General features: G+C 37.4%; 10 protein-coding genes across 10 annotated transcripts; 7 read left to right on the top strand and 3 right to left on the bottom strand. All coding sequences in view use genetic code 12, as the record gives it.

Moving 5' to 3' along the window:
• Positions 1-5,355: 5,355 nt before the first annotated feature.
• GAC1 (protein phosphatase regulator) lies at positions 5,356-7,236 on the top strand (the record flags this gene model as incomplete). Its single annotated transcript, XM_067693351.1, has 1 exon — positions 5,356-7,236. The coding sequence occupies one exon, from the start codon at positions 5,356-5,358 to the stop codon at positions 7,234-7,236; it is 1,881 nt and encodes a 626-aa protein (XP_067547082.1).
• A 499-nt stretch (positions 7,237-7,735) lies between these two features.
• I9W82_004293 (uncharacterized protein) lies at positions 7,736-9,217 on the top strand (the record flags this gene model as incomplete). Its single annotated transcript, XM_067693350.1, has 1 exon — positions 7,736-9,217. One exon carries the CDS (start codon positions 7,736-7,738, stop codon positions 9,215-9,217), a length of 1,482 nt encoding a protein of 493 aa, XP_067547081.1.
• A 115-nt stretch (positions 9,218-9,332) lies between these two features.
• On the bottom strand, positions 9,333-10,661 carry ALK6 (Alk6p; the record flags this gene model as incomplete). The annotated part of the gene is made up of 1 exon (XM_067693349.1): positions 9,333-10,661. One exon carries the CDS (start codon positions 10,659-10,661, stop codon positions 9,333-9,335), a length of 1,329 nt encoding a protein of 442 aa, XP_067547080.1.
• A 1,179-nt stretch (positions 10,662-11,840) lies between these two features.
• Positions 11,841-12,980, bottom strand: I9W82_004291 (membrane insertase; the record flags this gene model as incomplete). Its single annotated transcript, XM_067693348.1, has 1 exon — positions 11,841-12,980. One exon carries the CDS (start codon positions 12,978-12,980, stop codon positions 11,841-11,843), a length of 1,140 nt encoding a protein of 379 aa, XP_067547079.1.
• A 151-nt stretch (positions 12,981-13,131) lies between these two features.
• Positions 13,132-14,409, top strand: I9W82_004290 (uncharacterized protein; the record flags this gene model as incomplete). The annotated part of the gene is made up of 1 exon (XM_067693347.1): positions 13,132-14,409. The coding sequence occupies one exon, from the start codon at positions 13,132-13,134 to the stop codon at positions 14,407-14,409; it is 1,278 nt and encodes a 425-aa protein (XP_067547078.1).
• A 78-nt stretch (positions 14,410-14,487) lies between these two features.
• On the bottom strand, positions 14,488-17,700 carry SMC6 (DNA repair protein; the record flags this gene model as incomplete). The annotated part of the gene is made up of 1 exon (XM_067693345.1): positions 14,488-17,700. One exon carries the CDS (start codon positions 17,698-17,700, stop codon positions 14,488-14,490), a length of 3,213 nt encoding a protein of 1,070 aa, XP_067547077.1.
• Positions 17,701-18,292: 592 nt separating this feature from the next.
• YAF9 (Yaf9p) lies at positions 18,293-19,069 on the top strand (the record flags this gene model as incomplete). The annotated part of the gene is made up of 1 exon (XM_067693344.1): positions 18,293-19,069. One exon carries the CDS (start codon positions 18,293-18,295, stop codon positions 19,067-19,069), a length of 777 nt encoding a protein of 258 aa, XP_067547076.1.
• Positions 19,070-19,227: 158 nt separating this feature from the next.
• On the top strand, positions 19,228-19,515 carry I9W82_004287 (chromatin DNA-binding EKC/KEOPS complex subunit; the record flags this gene model as incomplete). Its single annotated transcript, XM_067693343.1, has 1 exon — positions 19,228-19,515. The coding sequence occupies one exon, from the start codon at positions 19,228-19,230 to the stop codon at positions 19,513-19,515; it is 288 nt and encodes a 95-aa protein (XP_067547075.1).
• Positions 19,516-19,899: 384 nt separating this feature from the next.
• On the top strand, positions 19,900-20,451 carry I9W82_004286 (uncharacterized protein; the record flags this gene model as incomplete). The annotated part of the gene is made up of 1 exon (XM_067693342.1): positions 19,900-20,451. The coding sequence occupies one exon, from the start codon at positions 19,900-19,902 to the stop codon at positions 20,449-20,451; it is 552 nt and encodes a 183-aa protein (XP_067547074.1).
• A 367-nt stretch (positions 20,452-20,818) lies between these two features.
• PEX1 (AAA family ATPase peroxin 1) lies at positions 20,819-23,953 on the top strand (the record flags this gene model as incomplete). The annotated part of the gene is made up of 1 exon (XM_067693341.1): positions 20,819-23,953. The coding sequence occupies one exon, from the start codon at positions 20,819-20,821 to the stop codon at positions 23,951-23,953; it is 3,135 nt and encodes a 1,044-aa protein (XP_067547073.1).
• Between the last annotated feature and the right edge of the window lie 2 nt (positions 23,954-23,955).

Below are 23,955 nucleotides of genomic sequence, written 5' to 3'. Positions count from 1 at the left end.
TTGGAAAAGTCAGACTCTCGTTTGTTTTCAAGATTATATACCAATGGCTTTCGACTAATTCTTTTGAATAACAATTTAGAAATCACAACCTCAATGGAATACACACAGAGTACGTAGTGCTCACCGGTTAAACCACTAATTGAGCTAGTTAACTTCGTGGCAATTGTCTTTGGAGTCTGACTCTTTAGCCTTCTAGTCAAAAGACTATTGAATTGGTCACCTTCGTTTCATAGGGGGCCCTTGTTGGTATCATGTGATCAAACTTGGAAACAAATATACATTATATACAGAGCCACAATTTTCACAACCAGCTTACTTTGAGCTTCTCTCATTGGATAAAACTGTCAAAGCTGTTTGGCTTTGCGGCAAAATAAAATTATAGAATGAAACTGTGGAAAAAAACTGTCAAAAAAAAATTGTAGATAGGATTGCGAAAGTGTGTCGAACACTTTGAGTGAGTTACAATATATCGCTTTAAAGATCTTTCTATACTAGGAGTACCTCTGAGTCTTCTCTTTTTATAAAACTAAGGGTTGGTTGATGGTCAGAGAGTTTTTGAAAGTTTTGATTTGGATGTTTTGTGCAATGAAAAGTTTTTTCGCAGCCTAACTAACTAATGAATCTCAGAAAAGAAGGGACTTACTCAGTATAAATATGTAATATTGGAACGATCAAAGTCAAAGGGGGGACCTTAGAGGAATGTCTCTAGCTATAACAAACTTCATAAATCCTTAGACTCTAGATAACAAGAGGTGCAAAGAAGTGTGTGTTGAGTGTATTGGATGCGTCGTAAATTTTTTGTATCGTACAATATACATGGCACTGAAAAATTTTTGGGTAAAATTTGAGCAAATTATTGAAACCAAATTAGAGAAAAGATCCCAGATGTATTTATCGTAAAAGTTTTTTTATACGAAAGGTCCTTTGGCGGCGTAAGTCTCAATCATAAAGTGGGTGTAAAGAAAATTTATAGCCTAGAGGACAAATAGTTTACCCAAATTGACAACAATCTAGACTTGCTTTCTTTAGTTGTTGTTCAGCCAAGCCCAACAAAACTAAAAATAAGTAAATTATAGATTTCTTTTTAGAATAGTGTACATATGAGACATAAACGTTTGTTAAACAGAGTAAGGGAGTGAGGGAGAGAGGGTTCCTTAAGATATGAAAGACAGGCGGGTATTTCCTAAAATAGAGAGTAACTTTGAGTGATACATACCCCCGTCTTTAATCAAATTGCGTAATGTGTAATGTGGAGTGTGTCTGTATTGTGTGTCAAATGGTTATATGTTTGATTTTGTATGTATGTTTGATTTTGTGGGTTTGGTGATAGATAGCAAAATGTCATTCAAATAAGGGAGAGAAAAAAGGGTCATCCTAGTTCGATACAGAACGTAGAAAGAGTATAAGCTATTGATTATGTATGGTGTTGCTTATATAAGGAAGATTAAAATCCGAGATATGAGATCGGAGTACCGAGGAGGAGAAGGGGACGAAAAAGAGGGGGTCAAACTCGGGAGTTGTATGTGTGTGTGTTTTAGTTACGGTGTATTCGGATCATAATAAATTAGTTTCTGTGTAACTAGAGATTAGTTTTTTTTTTTTTTTTGTTTTGCGAAAGGGGGTGAAGACAATTATAATTTATGTTTTTTTTTCTACGCGTCATCACCAATCTAAATTATTTCTTATTGTTTCAGGATAAGTAGTTTAACATAATTGATAACAAGGAGATAATAATAATTCTACTAGAAGATGGTCTGCTCTTAGATAATTAAAAAGAGTATTGCCGAGGCAGAGATATATATATATATATACGGAATAGGGAAGAACATGTGCTGAAATTGAAGTATGAGTATTCTCACTGTGATTTTCGTATATGTAGGCAAAGTTTTTTTTTTTTTTTTTTAGTTTGTGTTTTTCTGGTGCATACTGCATCTCATTTAAAAGAGAAAAAAAAAAGATTACATTTTAAGCGAACAAAGGTGCACCAAGTTTACACAAAGACACGAAAAAAAAATTAAAATTAAAATAAAAGGAGCTTTAAATTATTTTGAAACTCTGCTTTAGAGAGTCATTTGACAGTATATACGCATACAGCACTTTTATTATCAAAATTTACACCCCACTTCCCACTGTACTGTTTTGAAAAAGCTATGACGTATATATAACCTATGAGAATTTAAGAAAGAATCTTCTATTTTCCATGTGTTCAGTAGTAAAACTAATTGATACGCTTTAGTCATTCACACATCGGTGTATGGGTGTTGTGTTTACTATAGTATGTGATTAAAAGTAGAGCTTTGTCTATAAGGATGAATTGTGTTTAGCAAGAGAGGTGAAATAGAGAAATAGGATTTACTGTATTGGAAGATCGGAGAATCGTTAGGGTGATGTGTCAAATCATATCACCTCCTCTCATGAAAGAAAAGAACCCCAGTCTTATTTTTAGCAAGTGGAAACGTACCTCCTCTCTAATTATACTATACGTAGAAAAGATTTGGTAAATTGAAAAGTGGAGAATGACGTGTAACTGATAATTGATCTGTAAGCCAACCTTTTTTTCTTATTGACTCTGTACCTTCAAGGAGATGTTTTGACATCTAGGTACTTATTAGCTTAAGAGTTAATCAATATATATACGAGCAATGTGTGTGTTACATGTCAAAATGTGACTAGTTATCTGTCTAATACGGGGGTGATACGTATCACCATATAAAAGTACCTTTTAATGAAGAACCCGCCTTTTAAACTTTTTTTTTTTCATTGAACACACAAAACTCAAAATACAAAAAAGAATGAGTGTGTTGGTAGTGTATACTTCCCAATTGGGAAGAACAAGCATGTATGTTTTGAATAATTACACAAACAAAAGAATATTCATTCAGCTGCTTTGAGTGTGTGGGCACACCCCATGGGCATATTTAATAACTCACACAAATACTTCATGATCCACAATATCGAATGATTATTTTAAGCAGCTTTGTTACTCAGTTGGACTGTTTGTGTAGTTTTGTTTTTTTTAGTGGGATGATATGGATCGGGGAAAAGGGCTTAACAAGAAAAGAAGATGAAATTTAACTAAAGGAGAATCAAATTTTAAGCGCGGTTTATCCTTAAATTTTTAATTTATTTAATTTCTGTTGGGAAAAAAAAGTTTTTTTTTTTTTTGTTTTCTAATATATAGATGAGTGTGTGAGTGATACATATATATATATTTTATAGAGATTTAGATTCATGATACTTTATCTTTATGGTTATGATACCTATCTAACAATATTTTCATATGAAAGATTATTGTTTATCTCTCTTTATCTTTCTTTTTTGGTCTTGTAGATAAAAAAAAATAGTGTGTGTGATATAGATATAGATATAATAAAAGATCATCTGATAAAAAAAATGATTAGATCATCATAGTATAATATAATACAATATTAAATTGGGGGTGTAATTTTTGTTGTTGGGTTTGTGTAATTTCCTGTTTTCGGAGTCATAGTCATATGAAATATAGTATGGGAGATTAATCTCCGAGAAAAAAAAAACAAATGACAGAAGAAAAAAAAAAATAAATATAAATTTATATTATATTTCTTTTTGATTTGCGTTCTTCGGAATTCAATTTTTTTTTTCTCTTTTAACTTTTTTCTCTTTTAACTCTTCTTATTGTTTTTTTTTTTTCAAATCAGAGATTCTATTCTATTGTTTGTTATAATGAGCGTATTAGTAGATTGCTATCAAATGATATATATATCCTCAATCATATGATTTACTACCCACTACCATATATAACATATAACAGTACTTACGAAGTACGGATGAAAAGGTCTAGAACCTTATAACACATGACCTGTTTCATCTCATACATATACGATGAAGATTATTTTTTATATTACATTTACACCCCCTGCAGCTAAAATTGGTAAATGTAAAAGAAAACGTTTCTTCTTTTATACCAATTAACCAACAAAAAGAAAAAGTTTATAATACATCCCCACCCACCCAGCCTCAATACACCCAGCCTCTCTGTCTGTCTCCATCTAAATACGTTTGACATATAGTGTTAGTACTAAAAGGCTGGTGGCTGTAAGATGTATTGCCCCTCCTCCTTCAGTCAACCGCCTTAGTCTATACAGAGTTTGTTGAGTAGTGGTAGAATAATGTACATTGAAGTATGAAACGAGGGGAATATGCCACCACCAATACATCACATTATAGTCTTATATGTATGTACCTTGAGCATCCACAGTTCATATGACGTATATGTGTACATGTGTATAATGTGTTTTGTATTGAACCCCTTATTTTATATATAGAAACTCATGACTTTGCTTACTGTACATATGGGTATTACTATTAACTAGATAACATTCATACTTTTTGCGCATAATATACATATTGTGCATGGTAAGCCTAGTATTTAGGCTATGCATGTTGTTTGACTACTGCACAAAAAAATAAAAGCCCACTATGTGCAGCAGTAGCTGTACAGTTTGTTTTGAATAGTGGCTGGCAGGAAGCTAGATGTGTGTGTGTATATATATAAGTTGTATTGGTTGATTTATATACTCTCTGTTGGTTAGTCACGAGACTGTTATGTTATGTTATGTTGTGTGTGGTATATGTATATGTATATGTCTAAGCCCCTGATTTCCTTTCCCACAGTCTCCAGACTCTTCCCCTCATTTTTATCCCACAGTTTTTGATTTCTCTATTGTTATAATTTTACACCCCCTCCTCCTCCCAATTATTTTAATTTCTTTTTCTTCTTTTTATTTGTGTTTGTGTTTGTGTTGGGTTGATTTAATTTATTATTTATTCCATTTTGTGTAATTTAATGATTTAGTGGTGTGTGGTTAATTCCTCACACACTCTCTCTCCTATTAATAATACATTCATACTTACATATATATATATAAACCTCCTTGCAGAGAAAGAAAAAAATTTTCTTAATACTCAGAGGAAGAAGAAGAAGACTGACTGAATTGCTTTACTATTCACCAAAACCACACACATACCACCATCACACAGTCTATCCCTTAAACCAAGGAAATAATTCTATCAACACATACACACACACACACACCACTGGTTTGGCTGTAACATTTTTTTTTTTCTTTTTCAAGTCACACACACACACACACATTGGCAAGGTTTTTACAACCAATCATCAATAAACTGTAAGACTCCACTTTCCCCACTCATCCGCTGCTATTATTAGTCGTCACTTTTGTTACTTGTCTTGTGCTTAGATTGCTCACTTACACAAATAGCAGACAAAAACTAACAAAGCATATCACAAACAACTTTACTCAGCATAGAAAGCCACTTTTTAATTTCCGCACAGCATATCATAGGACTATCATGTCTTCCACCATTACCACCATAGATTTACCATCACGCACATACACCATAAGTCCACCTTCTTCCACTACTTCATCGTCTCGTTCTACTTCACCAGTGACTTCATTTTACCAATCTTCTTCATCTGCATCTTCATCAACTGATTCTTTGGATACAGTTAAATCCACAGCTTCAACTTCAACTATCAAATTGGTACAACCACAACCAAAATCATCATCATCTGATTCCATCACCATTCCAGTACTGCGCACTCCAACTCCATCACCATCACAATCTGCAGCTGCAACAGTACTGCAACCGCAGCAAAAGCCAAAGTTTAAACTTCCAAACTATTATGTACCACCAGCTAAACTAGTTCAACAACCAACTGTTGCTTCACAAACACAATCCACCTCAAATACATTGCAGCTGGCTGCTCTTTCATCCACCACAGCAAAACCACCACTATTACGCAAGAAATCAGGTGAATTAATCAAATCATCATTAAAATTACCAGGATTACTTCAACGTTCTATCTCATCACCAAATATAACAACTGAGGGAGAAGTTGGAGGTATTGTCTCCCCCCGTAAACTGGTTCGTTTTGCTTCAAGATTAATCAATGTTCGTATGTTTGATGGATTTGATACACCTGCTTCTGTTTCAAGTGCTGGATCACCATTGGATTCACCAGATGAAGGTGAAGAAGAAGAAGAAGAGGAACAAGACTATTTCTACACATCTTCAGGTAAGCATGACTCCTCATTTGACTTGTCAGTACCTGCTTATGAGGATTTTGAATTTAGCAAGTTTACCAATAGGACAACCAACTTTGATTGGAATTTCAATTTTGCAAAACCAAAGGATGAAATTAAGGAGTATAGATTGACTTCACATAATATTCCATCTGGCAGAAACTTCAATGCAACTTCGTCATCACCCGATTCCTCTAAAATTTGGATGACTTCAGCATACTTGTTAAAAGTAAACAACAAGACTTACTTGTGTGGATGGTTGAATGTGGTGAACATTGCATTTTCCAAGGATATCAATTTGAAATTAACAATTGATAATTGGGAATCAAGTATTATTGTTGGAGGAATCACCAAGTACCAAAAGAGTCTTGATTCCAACTTGGATCAATTCAAGTTTATGTTGGATCTTGAACTGTTTAACATTGTTGATGAAAAGACTATTGAATTGTGTCTTGAATACAATACAAATGGACAAACTTATTGGGGAAATAATAGGAATCAAAATTATAAATTCCATATTGAGAGGAAAGTTAAGAAGCCAGTGGCAGAACAGAGACCAACGCTGAGTTTGAGTACAAGTCTGAGACTGAGACTGAGACTGAAACTGAAACTGTCTGCGGATAACAAGCAATCGACAATTAATTCATCAGGATATGAAGAGATTTGTAACAAGTTGCTTAATCATAAATCTACTTTGGCTTTGAATTTCGCAAATGATGAATTTTCATTTAGACCAAGTTTGAGGAAAAGTCATTCCGCCAGTGATATCACCAGCACTACACCAACTACTAGCTATGGTACTCCAAAGTATTCCAATAGACAACGTCAAAAAGACAATAAACAAGGTGCAACTACCGCTACTGGTACTGCTACTGGTACTGCTACTTCTGGAATCAAGGATATGACGTATGCTGACATTTTACAAAAGTATTGTTTTGCAGGAACTCCAACAACAACCTCACCACCATCAAAAGCAGATTCCACCACTGCAACGACTACGTGTGCTGCCAAGGGTCCTTCTCCAGCTTTGGCTGCTAGTGCACCAGCTAGTGCTCATTCGAGTCCAATGTTGGGAACATCTTCTTTCCCATCATCACCTCCAGTTGCTGCAGTTGCCGCACCTACTCAAAAGAGCATCTTCATTTAAAACACAATGAATAGCTTCACACATTCATTTAGTCATTTTGGTTTCTGACAAGTTTGTTACACTTCACCCTGATATTGTTTTTGCATTTTATCATAGTTTTTTTTTTTTCTTACTTGGGTCCACGGTGAGTTTGAACATCCTTGGCTTTTTTTATATATTGTTTAGTTTCTTTGTTAATTTTAATAGATGGATTTTCTTTTCTTCGTATTTGAGTTTGTAGAGTAAACTGTAACATGTTTAGTGGCTCATTTATACGAGAATTATAGTGGGTAATCGATTTTCGTAACAAAGATGGAAGAATGTTGCACGTGTAACGTGACTCTAACTTTTTCTGGTGGACAAAATCGAATAAAAAATAATAAGTTTACAGGGTTTATTTCTGAACAGTATTGGAATACTTTTTCCTACAGGACACTTCACGGCTAGTTGGAATAGATCAAACAGGACAGAGTAGCCAAGACTCAGCATACTTTTGTTCAGATATAAGGTGACATACTTGATGAAAGCTCGATTGCCAAGCAAGACAGCGGAACAGTATCGTCAATTGGTAAAGATGGATAATATGGGTTTCAAACTTGATGCACCAGTGAATGGTGATACTGCTGGATCATCTAGTGTGACAAACACCCGAGCTTATGGTACTGTGACTGGAGCTAGTGCGGTTCTGAGTAATGGAACTGGCAGTGTTTCATCTAACGATGGACTGAGTAACGGAAGTACTAAAAAGAAGGGGCCTGGAAGAGCTACGAGAACAAGAACAGCAAGTGGGAAGAAAAGACGTAATCAACAACAATCTCAAGATCAGCGAGCCCAATATCAAATCAGCGAATATGAGAGGCAGAATGCATTGAATAATCTTGCTTCTTCTTATGAACGATTATTGCAACCAATACGAAACTTGTACCCACATAGCCATAGAAGTAATGTTACGTCTATCACTGATGCAATTATGCAGAATTACAATAATTTAAACCAACATCATATCAAAACTAACCCCCGCTTGACTAATAAACCATTCAATCAGAAATTCCAAACGCAAATGCGTCAATTACTCAATGGAAACATGATCTTGTTTAGTATTGATATCGAAGCATGGGAGATGGAGAATAAAACGGTGACGGAAATCGGTATTGCTATATATGATCCACGACGGAATGTATCTCGGTTCAGCGTCGTGCCGGTGTTCACTAAATTGCATATACGGATAATGGAGAATATGCATCGTGCTAATGGGAAGTTTGTGGTTGATCATGCGGTGAATTTCGTTGGCGAACCGACTTTGATTTTGAGTATGCGGGATCTGGTGATTTTGATCCAGTCGTTATTTGATTACTTCTTTAAGCCAAGCAGTAGTGAGAATAATGATGGCTTGGATACCTATTTGGTTGGACACGGTGTATCTGGTGACATCAAATGGCTATCTTCGATAGGTATTGAGTTTCCAACAAAGTACTTGACACTAGATACGTTGGATATTTTGAAAATTACCCATGGGAACCACCATCTTGGCCTTGGAGCCGCATTGAAGAAACTTGATTTACCTCATGTTTTCCTCCACAATGCTGGAAACGATGCGTACTATACCTTACTCCTAGTTTTGAAATTGATGGATCCGGGAGTTCGAACTTGCTATGAGTTGGATTTATGTCTAGATAAGGAGTTGATGATGAGTAAAGAGGAAAAAGAGGCTATGAAGGAGGCGAAAAGAGTGGAGAGGGAGCAAAGAAAAGAGGCGAAGGAGTTGAGGAAAAAGTTGTTGGCTGAGGGGATTCAAGTGCCTGTGGATGAAAAGGAGAAGGAAAAGAGGGAAAACAAGAAGAAGAAGAAGAAGGCGAAACTGAAGCAGAATCATGTGCATAATGTTGCGCTGAGTGTGTATTGTTCTGCTTCTGATGCTGTGTTGTATGTGTTTGCGGGTAAGACATTACCTGGTGAGGAAGAGGAAGTGGGTGGGGAGGAAAAGGAAGGATCAGAAAGATGAGCAATAGAGGGATATAAAGCGTGTGTTCATAGATGCAATTTTACTTGCTTAAAACATAAAATCTAAATACCATAAATAAAATAAATAAATCACAAGGATAGGGGGTAAAGGCTTTCTACTTGAAGCTAACTTCACATCCATCCATTAATCTCATTGTAGCTGAGGAAGTCTTTCTCCATGGTTCCGGACCAAGATGTGACTCACACGAATCAAAATTTTGCAACAATCGAATAGCCATATACGCCGCTTCAGTTAGCGCCAAAGATTGGCCAAGACAAGCACGAGGTCCCACACTAAATGGGAAGAAAGCCACACCTCCATTGCGGGGCAATTTTGCCCATCGTTCGGGAATAAATTCATTGGTATTGTCTCCGAAATACGTTTCGTTTCTGTTACCTACCCATAATGGATACACGATTCTTGTTCCCTTTGGTACGAAAATTGGTGATTTTTCATCGGCACCACCACCACGAGGCAACGTGGTGTCTACTGATGCGGTTTTCGACTCAAAGGGAACTGAAGGGTTGATTCGTAATGTTTCATTTATGCACCAGCGCAAGTAATCGCAATTTTGTATAGATTCAAATGTAATTGATTCAACGTTGGGGAAATCTTGACGGATAATATCACGCAACTTGGCATACACATCTGGCTTATTGCTCAATTGAGCAAAAAGAAAAGTCATTAGTCCACTAGTGGTGTTACGCCCCGCAAGGATGATACTCAAGATTTGATTACGCAAGTTGATTGGATCTTTCGTCTCATGAGCCAATTGATAAATGAAAATGGTTCCATCGTCGGATTTCTCATTCAATTCGTTTGTGTCCATAGCTAATGCTTTTTCAATATAGTAGTCGACGAATTTATGTTGCGTTTCAATTGCATCTTGGAGCCTCTTTGGGTTAACTAAAAACATTAATCGGCCAAGAATCATTCTCGTCATGAGGTAATCTGCTGATGTGTCAAACGCAATACTGAATTGACGTTTCAACTCTGGGTCGATCCTCGTGGTGCTTGGTTCTCCCAATGCATCCTTTAACGAATCACTACTTTCGCCCAATAATAAATCAGTAGTGAAATCCATAGTGAAGAACTGAAACACATCTTGCATATCAATGACACCACCATGTTTCAGTTTGACCAACTCGATAACTCTAGCAGCAAATGGCTCCATTTTGTAAATTTGTTTAATGTTATCCTTGGTAAACGAAGGCCGCAACATGATTCTTGAATGTTTCCATTGTGTCCCTTCACTTGAGAAAATTCCATTGCCTAAAAGGATCCCAAATGCCTGTGGTCTATACCCGATATTCCACTCATTGAAATGGGCCAGTGACATCATGTGGCGTAAATTGTCCGGCTCAATCGTCATTATATATGGCAGAAACATGGCCATGGCTTGAAACGTACTAGTTTGTGCTCTTTGAAAAGCTTGTTCCATCATTTCAAATGTTGATCCTTTGGAAATTAACTCTTTACGGTGTACGATTTCGTAGAGGCCTAGTTTATCGAGCCAGTTGCGTGGTGGAATGTGTTTGATGGGTTTGCATCCTAGTTTTTGGGCTTTGTTTGTGAGTTGCCATTTGTGGAGGAGTTTGTAGAGGATGAATGATGTGATGAGAATTATGTATGGAATGTATGTCATTGTAAGAAGTTGTGTGTTTCGTGTTTCGTGTTGGTTGTGATTTACTATTGAATAGATGGATATTTGGGGGCTATATATAGTTGAATGTTGGACTATGTGCATGTGAGATTGATTAAATGACACAAAAGCTTAAACTCCGTTGTGGGTTCTCCGCAATATCAAAAAGAAAACAAAGAAGCAAAGAAGGAGAAGGGGGAGAAAAGAGGGTTATCTCCAGACAAAATCGAAAATGTTGCTAAACTCCGAAGTCATAACCTACACTTCAAATATCTTTATCTAAAAGTATACCAAAAGCAATCGGGAGATATATACAGCTTTTTGAGTGAAATTTGCTTTCATCAATCCGGAGTTAAGTTTTCAATGAGATCATCAGGCGCTTAATTTTACGAGTCACCGCCTACACACCCAAAGTCTACTGAATATTGATCTTCAGTTTAAAATTCCTGTCTATTGTAATATGAGTAGATGAAGCAAATATGAGTCTCTTTACTGTTCAAGGGGGAAAGAGGGGGTTGAGTTGAGGTTATGAGGGGAAGATATTTTTGTTCTTGCTGAACTTATAGGATAAACTTATTTTGAAGAAGTGATATACGTTATAACCACAAGTATCTTACTCTTTGATGTTCGGAATTAAGAACCTTTTCTATCTTATAATCATCCTTACGTCAGTTGTTACTTCGCCTCATAATCATTGGTTGATTTTTGGCTGCTTTGACTGGGCAAAGCAAAACAAGAAAATGTTCGACTCAGTTCTCTCCCTTGGCTTTTTATCAAAGTCTTCTTGGTATGATTTCTCTATACTCACTCTTGTGATGTTTTAACTTACTCTTGTGGCTGAGTCAAAACATCACACGAGGGCATATACTAACTCACTCATGCTCTCCTGATTTTCTGTTTATTTTGCCCAAATTTTGTTGCAAATTACAACTCATACTAAAATGTACAGTGTATTCAAAACTATATACAGATTTATCACCATTACTTCTTTCCACGCTTAGGACTTCTTTCTCTCTTTTTAATATACCCATATTCTTCAACATTCTTTCTCTGTTGAGTCACTTCCAATCTCTTATTTGCTTCTCTAGCAGTCTTGATTCCCTTCTCCTTTGACTCGTCGATAAAATTAGTCATCATTTCTTTCAACGACTTTGGCAGGCTTGTAGTGCTCTCATTCAACTGATGAATAGTTAACTTCTTAGGCATACCCAATAATTGACGCAATGTATTACTCTTGAATATAGCACTTTGGATCAAGGACAAGATTGAGTTGACGGCAAAGTATAAAACAACAGCAGCTGAAAAGTTTTTGGTTATAAAAATAGAAACTATTGGCACAACAGTCATCACTTGTTTCATACCTTTGGCAATTGCATGTTGACCTGTTTCACCACCAATTCTGACCATGACAATAACCGCAGCAGCAGCAATGGCCTGTAATCCCAAGTATGGATCAACATCACTCAAATTGGTGAACCAAGCAAGACCTTGATCAGCAAAACCTTCAACTGGATGATTGGCCATTTTTCGAAGAGCTTGGAAAAACCCATATGCCAAAGGAACTTGCACCATTGGCGCCATTGACATCAATGTCGACACATTGTGTTGTTTCATCAACTTACGTCTTTTTTCCATTCCTCTCATTTGTTCTTGTGTGTCACCACCTTTAATTTGTTTCATAATGGTATCCAACTGGGGCTTGATTTCAGACATCCTCGTGGCATTAGAGCTAGCTTTGACATAAAGTGGGAATAATACAACTCTAATAATGATAGTGAGCACTGTGATTGTTCCCCACCATGGCAATCCAGTATAAACATGAGTAATTTCCAAGAGTTGTTCAATTATACTAGTTGGACCCCATCCTTGAGCCAATCCAATGGATTCTAAATATCCGAGTTGATCAGAATGTAAGTTAGTTACTGTTTCAGTAGCATTGGTCTCATCAACAAAGGATACTAGTTTATCCTTGATTTCATGTGTTGTACTGGATGAGTTGTAACGTATACCTGCAAAAGTAGGTACAGCCGCTCTCAAAGGCAACTGCGTTCTTGCTGTTAGCCTTGCTTGGTTTCTTAGTATCGAACCAACTGAGAATCTAGTTAGTCCCACTTTAAACATTGTGCAGCCCTGGTTGTTGAGTTGGTTTGTTCAGACAAGTGAAATTTTTTTTTTTTCTTTTCTCATTTTTGGGTTTTGAAATATTTTGCAAAATCCGATTATCGAATGATAAATGGAATAACTTGGTAGAAAGGAAGCAAGACCGTTAATGATGATTTATACAAGGGGAAGAATACGATCTAGTCTACGACATCTACTGCAACGCTTTTCCAAACCAAATGGAGCCACATTTTGTCGACTACTAGCTACTGAGACATCTAATCACGCGACTAGCATCGATACCAAGCTTGAGTGCATCCTTAAAACTGAACCCAGTTCCAAAGTGTTTCAATTCCTCGTCAAGAACCATGCACGAGTAGATCCAAGGTTCAGCCTTACGTTCACTTACAACCTACTCCAACAAAACAATATTCAAGCGGCGATTTCCTTGCAACATTTGCTTTTGACGAATGATCTGTATCAGATACCCAATGAGCTATGGAGCGTGTTTCTTGATAAAGTATGCTTCGAGTCAAACTATTATGGAGCCATGTTTGTATTCCATGAATTGATTGATAACCATTTGTTTTACGATGAGGTCAGTTTTGCAGTGCAAGATAACGATGAGATTCCATTTATTATTAGCCCTACAATTTTAGTCCATTTGGGTAAAATTTTCACGAATAATGGTGATCCTAAACGAATGGAAGGTGTATTGCGATATTTCCGACGGTTTCACTCATTCGTACAAGATCAAGTTTCCTACCAGTCACTACTTGTACTAAATGTTGAAGCGAATGCTGAACTGGGTGATCTAAATCAAGCGTTGATAGAGTTTAGAAACTTGGCATATGCATCAAGGGGTCTCACGAGAAAGAGTTTGCTTGAAATCTTGCCTAGACGAGCAGATAAATTTAGCCGATGGAGACTGGCCAATATCAAACTGAATCAATATCGACTAGATTTTGTTCCCGACTACCCGCTTGACATTCATCAACAGTTATTGTCACAAATATGCGAAAGTGGAATCTACAATCCTGTCATACAGTACAACGTTTACCCTTCATCATCGCAAATCAACCCAATTATTCAAGAACCAATTGCATTGGCTGACTTGCCTCGATTTCAAACCTTAATCACTGAATACATAGAAAAAGAAGGCATATATGACTATCACAAGCTTATCCAATTGATGAATTCAAACCACCATAGTCTACACATTTTTATCATTGCGGCATTATGCGATTTAGAAAAACATGAATCGGCATTTGCTGTACTTGAATCACTAAACTTCTACGGTCAACGATTATGCAAGAGCCCTGGATTCATTACATTGCTTGAATCGACACAAAACAAACCCGAATTCAACACTTTGAGATCGGACATTCTCAAGTACTATCGTCGATTGAATAAAGGTCACGTCAACTACCCCGTTGCTGGTTATATATAATAAATACCTTGTATAAAGTCACTACAGAGTGTTATCCCCTTGTAAATATAATGTCACATTAGCTATAAACTCATCCTCCTAATTATCTCGCCTTGGATCAGACATTTTATGAATACGTACATTATCACCACTCAAATCACCAACAACTGCAATATCTTGAGGTGTAATGAATATGCTTTGTGATTTCAGATACTTGCTCAACTCATGAAGGAGCAACTTGATACTAATGGAACGATTGACAGAGTCCATATAAACATCAAATTCATCCAAGCCTCTTATTGTCGAACTCATAGTTTGCCAGATTGCCAATAAGAGAGCAATCTGGGTATATGATTTTTCTCCTCCTGATAATGATTCAACAGTACGACTCTTGTGGTCGAGTTTGGTCTTTACCATCAAGTCCAACGCTTTTTCTCCGAAATCCACTTTCAAAGATCCCTTAAATCCTCTCACTTCCATCGAGTCTTCAAAAGACAACATGGCTTGACGAACAGCATGATTGATAGTAACCTCAAAAAATGCAAGACGTATATTAAGCTCCTCATTCATTCGCTTGATCAACTCGTCCAATTCATTTTCCCTTGCCAATGCCAAGTCTCGTTTCTTTTCAGCGGCTTCCAACTCCTTCAATACATCCTCCAAAGTCGAGCCTAAGGCATTTTCACCTTCCTTAATCTTTTCCATAACATCGTTATACTCATCTGCTATACTATCTTGAGTATCTCCTTCCACAATTGTAACTGCGTCACGTGGGCACATTTTCAAAGCATTTCTAATTTCCATTTCTACCGTCTCCTTACCACGTGCGACTCTGGCTTTCGACTGTTCAATAACTTCTCTATGTTCTTGCTTTAACCTTTCTATTTCAACAATATCCGCCCTTAGCTTTTTGATGTATTCTTGATGAGTAACCAATTTCTTTTCGTTAAGTCTCACTTTTTCTGCTTTCTCGGCAACTTCTTCCTTGATACTACTTGCTGCGTGAAGACAAGCGTTAAACTTTTCACTAGTAGCCGCAAGACTCTCTTCAAGACCTTCAAGAACACGTTCAAGTCGTCCAACCTGAGCAGTATCTTCCTCTATCCTCAATTGCAACTTCAAGATATTCGATTCATCAATTTCCTTATCAATCTTGTCTTCGTATTGTGCCTTCTTGCGTCTTAGACCTTCCAAGTGGCGCTTCAATTCCGTTTGCTCTCGGTACAACTTTTCACGTTCATTATCAATCTTTTGTTTAAGTCCTCGCAATTCGCGCTCAATACTATGCTGATTATGTGATTCTTTACTGATTTCCTCCTTCAATTCATCCAAAATTTCATCCTTGTTCTCAGTTCCAAACCTTGGAATTTTATTCAGATAGTAAATGGGATCCAGTCTGAGGACACCACCTTGACGACTTACCCTACTTCCCGATGAATTTCCAAATTGAGTCAAAGCACCATACACATTTGATTCATAACACAATTTCCGTGCTTCCTCAGCTGAATTTGCAATGACCAACTTTTCAATTGAGCTATTATCAATAAGTGCATACAATACTGCATCTTCGCTCACATCTAACATGTCCAATACTGTTGTACTTCTAGCCTTACCGCTTTCATAATGATAACGTTCAGTCTTACGAACAATGATGTTGTGATACGCTTGATTCTGTCTCAATATCCTATCCAATTGCGCACGATCTCTTTCATCACGTACAATGAATGCATCCAAACTTTTACCCAATACGGCATCCAAGAGTGGCTTCCAGCTATGGAAGTCCTTCTTGACGGATATATAACTACCCATAGGACCAAGTGGTTTAGATTGCCATTGAGTTCGATCGATATCACGCATGACAGCTTGCATTCTGCCTGCACCCCAAGGAGTATACCTTGAAAACTGGTCTTTTTGTAAATCAGATTGCCTAGCGCGAAGCTCCTTTAAATTACGGCCACATGCGTCTCTTGCTTGTGTCAACTCCTCCAACCTTGAATCGGGGTTGGATTGCAACGCTTTCAATTTTTGTCTGCATGCAGCCATCTCCTCTTCACTCTTTGCGAGTTGCTCATCAACTTGAGCTAATTTGTTGCGGATTTCCTCCTTGGAACCACCTTCTTGCTCTTCAATCTTTGCTCGTTCCTTCTTAAGCTTGTCCTGGGTGTACAGAATATTTTTATTCAAGTTCTGAATTTCCCTATCATTCTTCTTCATATCATCCTTTAGCATATCAAGTTGAGATTTGATATTGGACCTTGTCGTTCTAGCCTCCTCATAACGACTCTTTTCAGACTCAAGTGCGTCGGTAGCAACCCTCAATTCTTCACGAATAATCTCCTCCTGTGGTTCCTCCAGTCTAATCGCTTGTTCGTATTGTTGTATGCTTTCAGTGCTGGCTTCTAATTTCGATTCTTTATCAGCAATATCTGCTTCCCGTGCTTTAATTTTCTCTTGTAGGTACTCAACATTGAACCAATGTACCTTTCCCCGTAGAATATCTGCATCCTTTCTCAAATGGTCGTTTATCTTGTGAGCATTGTGAATCTTACCTATACGCTTGTATTCGGCCACGCAAGTCTCGGTGTACTTCGCCGCTTGTTCTCTCTTACCGTGGAGATCCTTCAAATTTCTTTGAATTTCATCATAATTGTTGTAAATGTCAGTGATGTACGCACCTGACATGAAGTATTCAAATTTAGTTTTTGCCGTAGCACTAGTTAAAAACTCTCTTGCTTTATCCTGAGACAAGAAAGCCAATGGATTATCAACAGTAATATCGAATTTGAACAAAATTTCATCCAACACAGACTTCTTTTGCGACACAGTTTTACCATTTTCATCCTTGATTGCGTAGGTGTTTTGTCCAACTCTTTGCAACTTTCTTTCGATAATTATTTTCTTACCAAACTGTTCCGGTTTATAAGCTCGAGAACCTTCATTTTTTAAAGTGATACTTACACGTGAGGTGTGTTTACCATCCTTAATCAAATCTCTGATTGAACTTCCTCTATTAGTATCATTAGCTTTAGCTCCCAAACCAACTGAAATTCCTGTTAAAATGGCACTTTTTCCAGAACCGTTTCTCCCAATTATAAAGTTAATCTGCGGTCCCAAACTCAACTCAAATGATTCATGACACATGAAATTTTTCAAACTTAAATGCTCAATTATTCCCGAGTTAGCTGGGGTGGTATCATCATCAGGATATTCTTCTGAATCCGAGTCTTCAGAGCCTGACGCCAGAAGCGAGTCCTCATCTTCGTCATATTCAATCTGCGTCATCATTGCACGTTTCTTTCGTGGTCGGATCATGGACGATATCAAGTGTTGTGACGGAGTGACAGTGCTGTCCTGTAATACGCGTTAGTAGAAGCCACAGTGTTGAGATAGTAAAGGGAAGAACATACACTTGAGAAATCGTGGTGGGTAAATCCATCATCACGAGGTCTCTTCATTGATGTAGCCAGCATCTATTAGGTTATAACAAGGTCTTTATTTGGTGGTAAAGATATCCTTGTTGTTGATTGGATCTTTTTTTTTCCTTTTTTTTCGTTTTTTGTGTGGATTGTTTCCTTCACGTGTAGAACCCAACAAAAGAAGCAGTAAACACAATGTATGTGAAGCTGTTGTGTCTAATTGGTTCATTAATTCCTGAAATAGTGCTAAGACTGAAGATTACCATAGATAACTGCTCCATCTTTTCTTAGAGTGGTACAGAGTTGTTTTTTTTCTTGACCTCGGATCATGAACAAGACGCGTCTGTCACCGAAGCAAAATTCACAGCAAGACTTAGTCGACCCTCCGAGGAATCTTCTAGATACCTAGTAGCTTTACTCTACCCTCTGTGGCTCCTCTCGATGTCTCGAGTAGGTAAGCATAGCCCAGTTTCATCCAGCACCTTCAAATGTGGTATATCACGTGCAGTGGTAGCGCTCGTACTTTAGAGATCTCACAACAAATTCAATCATCAACCTATTTGTATTCCATTCACAAGGTCATCCAACAATACAGTATGAGTGCCAGTTCTAAAAGAATCAAATTTGTGTCTATATCCTTACCCATACTATATGGTAATGATGCCTACAAACTTACGCCTGAAATGCGAAAACCCACAACACCACCAGACCATACTCATGAATGGACGGTATTTTTCAAACCAGTCTTGGGTGATATAGATTTGACGCCGTTGATTAAAAAAGTCACTTTTAAGCTACACGAGACCTATGAAAACCCTGTTCGTACAGTGGAGCACCCGCCATATCGAGTTACAGAGACTGGATGGGGTGAATTTGAAATCATTATAAAACTACATTTCCAACCTGGAGTAGACTTGGGTATCAATGAGAAAAACTTTCAAATCTTTCATGCTTTGAAATTGCATCCTTATAATCCTCAACAACCAAAGCGTGAAAATGGAGAGGTCCATTCAGTATTGTACGACGAGTTGGTGTTTAATGAGCCTACGGAGAGAGTATTTGAAATCTTGACAAGGAAGCCGATTAATCTCATACCGTATGAGTTGAGCGATCCTGATAAAAGAGATCAGGAGTATATAAGACCAGATGAGATTGATGAGTTAGGTAGATTGGATGTTTATATACAAAAGATTAAGGAGGAAATAGAGCATCAAGTGGTACAGTATAAGGACTTGGAACAGCAGAAGTTTGCCTTGACTCAGTAGAGGTACATATATTGTGGATGGAGTGTGTATAATGTAATTACTATATTATGATCTGTTGATCAAATTCTCATCAAATGCGAATAAAAATTGCGAACCTTTTCACAGCACCAAATAGATTGCGCTAAACAAAAATACGCTACAGCTTGCCGTCCTCCAAAATGCCAGAGCTAACTTTGAATATACCTTTCCAAACATCTCATCAAGCTAACATAGCCAGAAACTCACTAAGACCAGATCCTGTATTAAAAACAAGTGAATTAAAAATTGATTATGAAGTGCAAGACAATGTTCTTTTATGCAAATTTTCAGGAATCAGTGATCGTGTGATACGAGTGTCAATAAGTAATGTCTTGGATAATCTCAAAACAGTTGTTGAATGTATCGATGAGTTTGAAGGTAAGAAGGATAGTCTATGGGAAATAGACGAATTTGAAATGAATGGATGAAGAAAGGCTATGGCAGTTGACGAGAAAAGAGTGCCGGTAAAGGGGATGTTTGGTATCTCTGGATCAGGAATGAACCTCCTGAACCATATCGAGAGTCTACTGTCTGGGTGGCTCCTTTGGATCTACAAATGTTAGGTATTTAATTTACACATCAACGAAGGGAAGAAATCAAAACCCAAGTCAATCGTATAGAAACTTAGTTGGATGTATATGTCCATTCTCAATTACATTATATGTCACCCTTAGCTCATGTAGTTGAAGCCTATCCATCTCTTAGCACCTCGAATATCCGCGGTAGCGCAGGCGATGAAGAAGCCAACGATTTCTCGCTTTGTTCTAAAGACCGAGGTGCAAATATCCTCAAGACAGTGAAAAGAAATAATAATGGGTTGGTTTGGCGGAAGCAGTAATACTGCACCTCCATCAAAAGTTTCTATGGTAACAGAGTACAATCCGGAACCGAAGCAACAGCAATACTTGGAAGATTTGCCTCCAAAATTTGAAGATAGTGAATCACCATCTTCAACGTCATCTCAAGTTAGGCCCAGCTCAAAGGCCCCACCACAACCTACATTCACAGATGCAGCAAGGTCTATTCATCTATCCGACTTCACTATAGATAGGTTTATCAATATGCCGTGTTTTAGAGAAGCAATGATTACGGGGTTCCAAGCAATGGGAGTCTTGGGTGTAATTACCTTCTTGATTAGAAAAGATTTGAGCAAATCGCTAAATTGGTCAGTAGGTGGATTCTTTTTAGGAAATATGGTTGGGTGGGAACAGTGTAGGTCTTTGAGAAGGAAATCGATGCAAATGATGGAGAAGGCTAAACAAGATAGGGAAGAAAGGAATAGGAAAAAGTGGGAAGAGTTGCAAAAGAGTCAGGGAAAGAGTGATGATATGGATAAGTTTAATGAATTCAACAATCGAAAGTGATCTCCCATGTGGTTATCCCGTCTTGTATATAACTTAGTAGTTAAATGGAACTTTTTTCACAGGTAGAGCTTCCGCTAGTTGGACGGCAATGTAGGAGATAAAGATTTCTCGCAACTGTGAACAAGCGTGTCACTGTTTACGCTCAGTGCAGTCTCTGCGGATGTCTCTTCGTGGGTGGTGGTGTCATTGTGATCTTTTTTAGTTTTTTTGCAATTTGGAGCTTTTTCCCCACTCCCCACTTTTCGGTATTGAAAAATTTATGGCGCTGACTGAGAAATCAACCAAAATTTTTCTTTCCTTTCCCTCTTGACTAGACACAACCTATTAGCTCACTTGATTATCAGTGTATCCAGTATATCTACTCATCATGGATAACCACAAGGCCACAATAGCTTTTAAAACCTTGAAATCAAACTTGGTTAATTTGCCGTCCAACTTAACCAACTTATTATTCACTGCAAATATTCAAGTGCAAGATGTCATTATAGAAATAGTTTCACCACCGACAGCCGACCAGCGTCTGAAAGGATCAAAAAAGTCGTATGCTGGGTGGTCTGGTATGTCGTCATCTACTTTACAAAGTTTGGAAATTGATCCCATTTTTGCTCAATCCTTGTCCATCCCTGATAAAGCGTCAATCTACATCAACTTAAAATTGGGTAATTACGAAGCATCAAATATAAATTTGGAGCCTTTGACAAGCTCGGACTGGGAAGTAGTTGAGTTGAATGCGCAATTAATCGAAGACAAGTTATTGAGTCAAACTCGATGTGTTGCATTGAATCAGATCTTGGTGGTTTATCCAAATGCAACTACGTCTGCTAAATTGATTGTTACTGATATAGGCTCAACTGAACACAAGTATGGTAAAGTATCACCGTATTGTGAGATTGCAATTGCTCCCAAAGTGAGGAAAAAGAGTGAAGTGGCGGAAACTACTAGTGTCAGTAGTCAAAAGAGCTCATCAAAGAAAGAGGACTATAATGCGTTGCCACTGGTTTTGAAAAGAGGAATTAGTTTACCGCACAATTTGTACAAAGATGTGGATGATAGTGCGTATAAAGTGTTTGTAAACAGAAGCGAATTACCAGGCGCATTTGGAACGTTTGTTGCCGTATCGATCCTTCCTGGTCCCAACGATTTGAAAAACATATTGTCTAATGAAAAAGATGTGAAGGAGAATAAGAGGATAATAGCTGAACTTGTCAACTATAAGGGTACCTCCAACAATATTGGATTATCCAAGAGCTTGGCTATTGCTCTAAATGCATATGGGCAAACTGGTAATATTGTTGTTTTGAAACCTGCAGTGAAGGAATTACCCAAACGTCCGTCGACATTCACTATACATCCGTACATCATCAACTCGAATAAGAAGAAGGAAGTTAATCAAACAAAGACGGCGAAATTGGCCAAGCAATTGACTGATGCATTGTATCCACAGATATCAACAACTGCAGTCACAAACTTTATAAAGATTCCTAGCATTGCAGGTATCTTACCGTACGGTGGTGTTTTGAGGTTCCGCAAGAATGAAAACTATAATGCTTGGATTAAACCGTATGATCTTAGTAGAAAAAAGCCAATCAAGATTGAACTTGGTGATGATTTACTTCGTCCACAATCATTCATTCAAGATGTTCAACAAGATGCAGCTGCTAAAGAGGATGACAAACCCATTGGTATTGAAAAAGTCGTTTCAGATTTGGTTGACTCGTTCCTTGTATCATCCAACACAGGGACTTTAGTATATGGAAATTCAGGAAGTGGGAAGACCTTGTATCTTAAACAAGTTAGTGATATACTAAACCAAGATCATGGGTACTTTATAAAGTTTGTATCCTGTGAAACCCTCATGAATGAATCTTTCCAGAACTTGTCAAAAAATCACATTTTCAAATGGCTACAACAATGTTCATGGAATAAGCCTTCACTTTTAGTTCTTGACAATGTTGATAAGATTATGAATATTGAAATGGAAAATATGGATGCTACGAAATCAAATCAAACTACAGAATATTTCATTTCTCAATTATCAAAATTACACAATCAGCCAAATTCAAACATTTCAATTCTTTGTTCCTCAACATCAAAAGAAAGCTTGAATAAGCTTTTACTTGGATCACACTTGATTGAAAATTATCATCATATTACTGCTCCTGATAAGCCTTTACGTTTTCAAATTATTGAAAAGTATCTCACTGAGGATTTAAAGTGTAAGTTGGATGTTGATTTAATGGACTTGGTGAGTGAAACCGAGGGATACTTGCCTAACGATTTGAAGATTCTTTGTCATAGAATCTATCATCAATGTTTATCCAATCCATCTCAAGTAGATGAAAGTAACATCGTTGAGTCAACTCACGTAGATAAAGCAATTAGTGGATTCACACCATCAAGTTTGCGTGGTGTGAAACTTCAAAAATCAGGTACTAGTTGGTCCGATATTGGTGGATTAACCGAAGCCAAGAGAATTCTTTTGGAAACACTTGAATGGCCCACCAAGTATGCCCCAATTTTTGCAAATTGTCCCTTGAGACTTCGTTCTGGTATCTTGCTATATGGATATCCAGGTTGTGGAAAGACTTTATTAGCTAGTGCTATTGCAGGTCAGTGTGGTTTGAACTTCATCTCCATCAAAGGTCCAGAGATTTTAAACAAGTATATTGGTGCTTCTGAACAAAGTGTTCGTGAATTGTTTGAACGTGCTCAGGCTGCCAAACCATGTATATTGTTCTTTGATGAGTTTGACTCAATTGCTCCTAAAAGAGGTCACGATTCAACTGGTGTCACTGATCGTGTTGTTAATCAAATGTTGACTCAAATGGATGGTGCTGAGGGATTAGATGGGGTTTATGTCTTAGCTGCTACTTCGAGACCTGATTTGATTGATAGTGCATTGTTGAGACCCGGTAGATTGGACAAGAGTGTTATTTGTGATATGCCCAACTTTGAAGATAGATTGGATATATTAAAGAGTATAACTACCAAGATGGATTTAGCTGAAGATGTCAAATTGGAAGAAATTGCTGAAAAGACAAATGGGTTCAGTGGTGCTGATATGCAAGGGTTGGGATATAATGCATATTTGAAAGCTGTGCATGTAAGATTAGAAGAGTTGGAAGCTAAAGATAATGCTGAGGAACAAGATGCTGATGTTGATGAAAATGCGGTGGAGTTTTTCAAAGTTGGTAATGAACCGAAATTGAAGAACACTGACAGGATTAAATTGTTGCATCAAATTCAGCAATTTGTTGCCAATGAAAAACAACAGGCTGGTGATCACTCTCAGCAGTCGAAGCTGTCTCATATGGAACAGCCCAAGGTCCTCATCACTCATGCCAATTTTGTCGAATCATTAAAAGAGACCAAACCATCCATTTCACATTCAGAAAAGACCAAATTGACAAAGATTTATTCACAGTTTATTGATGACAGAGATGGTAACATGCCTGATGGAAGTGCAAGCAATGAAGTTGGTGGAAGAACTACGTTAATGTAAAC

The sequence above is a fragment of the Candida metapsilosis genome, assembly GCF_017655625.1.
Source record: "Candida metapsilosis strain BP57 chromosome Unknown scaffold6, whole genome shotgun sequence".
NCBI classification, from domain to species: domain Eukaryota; kingdom Fungi; phylum Ascomycota; class Pichiomycetes; order Serinales; family Debaryomycetaceae; genus Lodderomyces; species Lodderomyces metapsilosis.
Note: the sequence above shows the minus strand (reverse complement) of the source record. Positions and strands in the feature narration are given on the sequence as shown.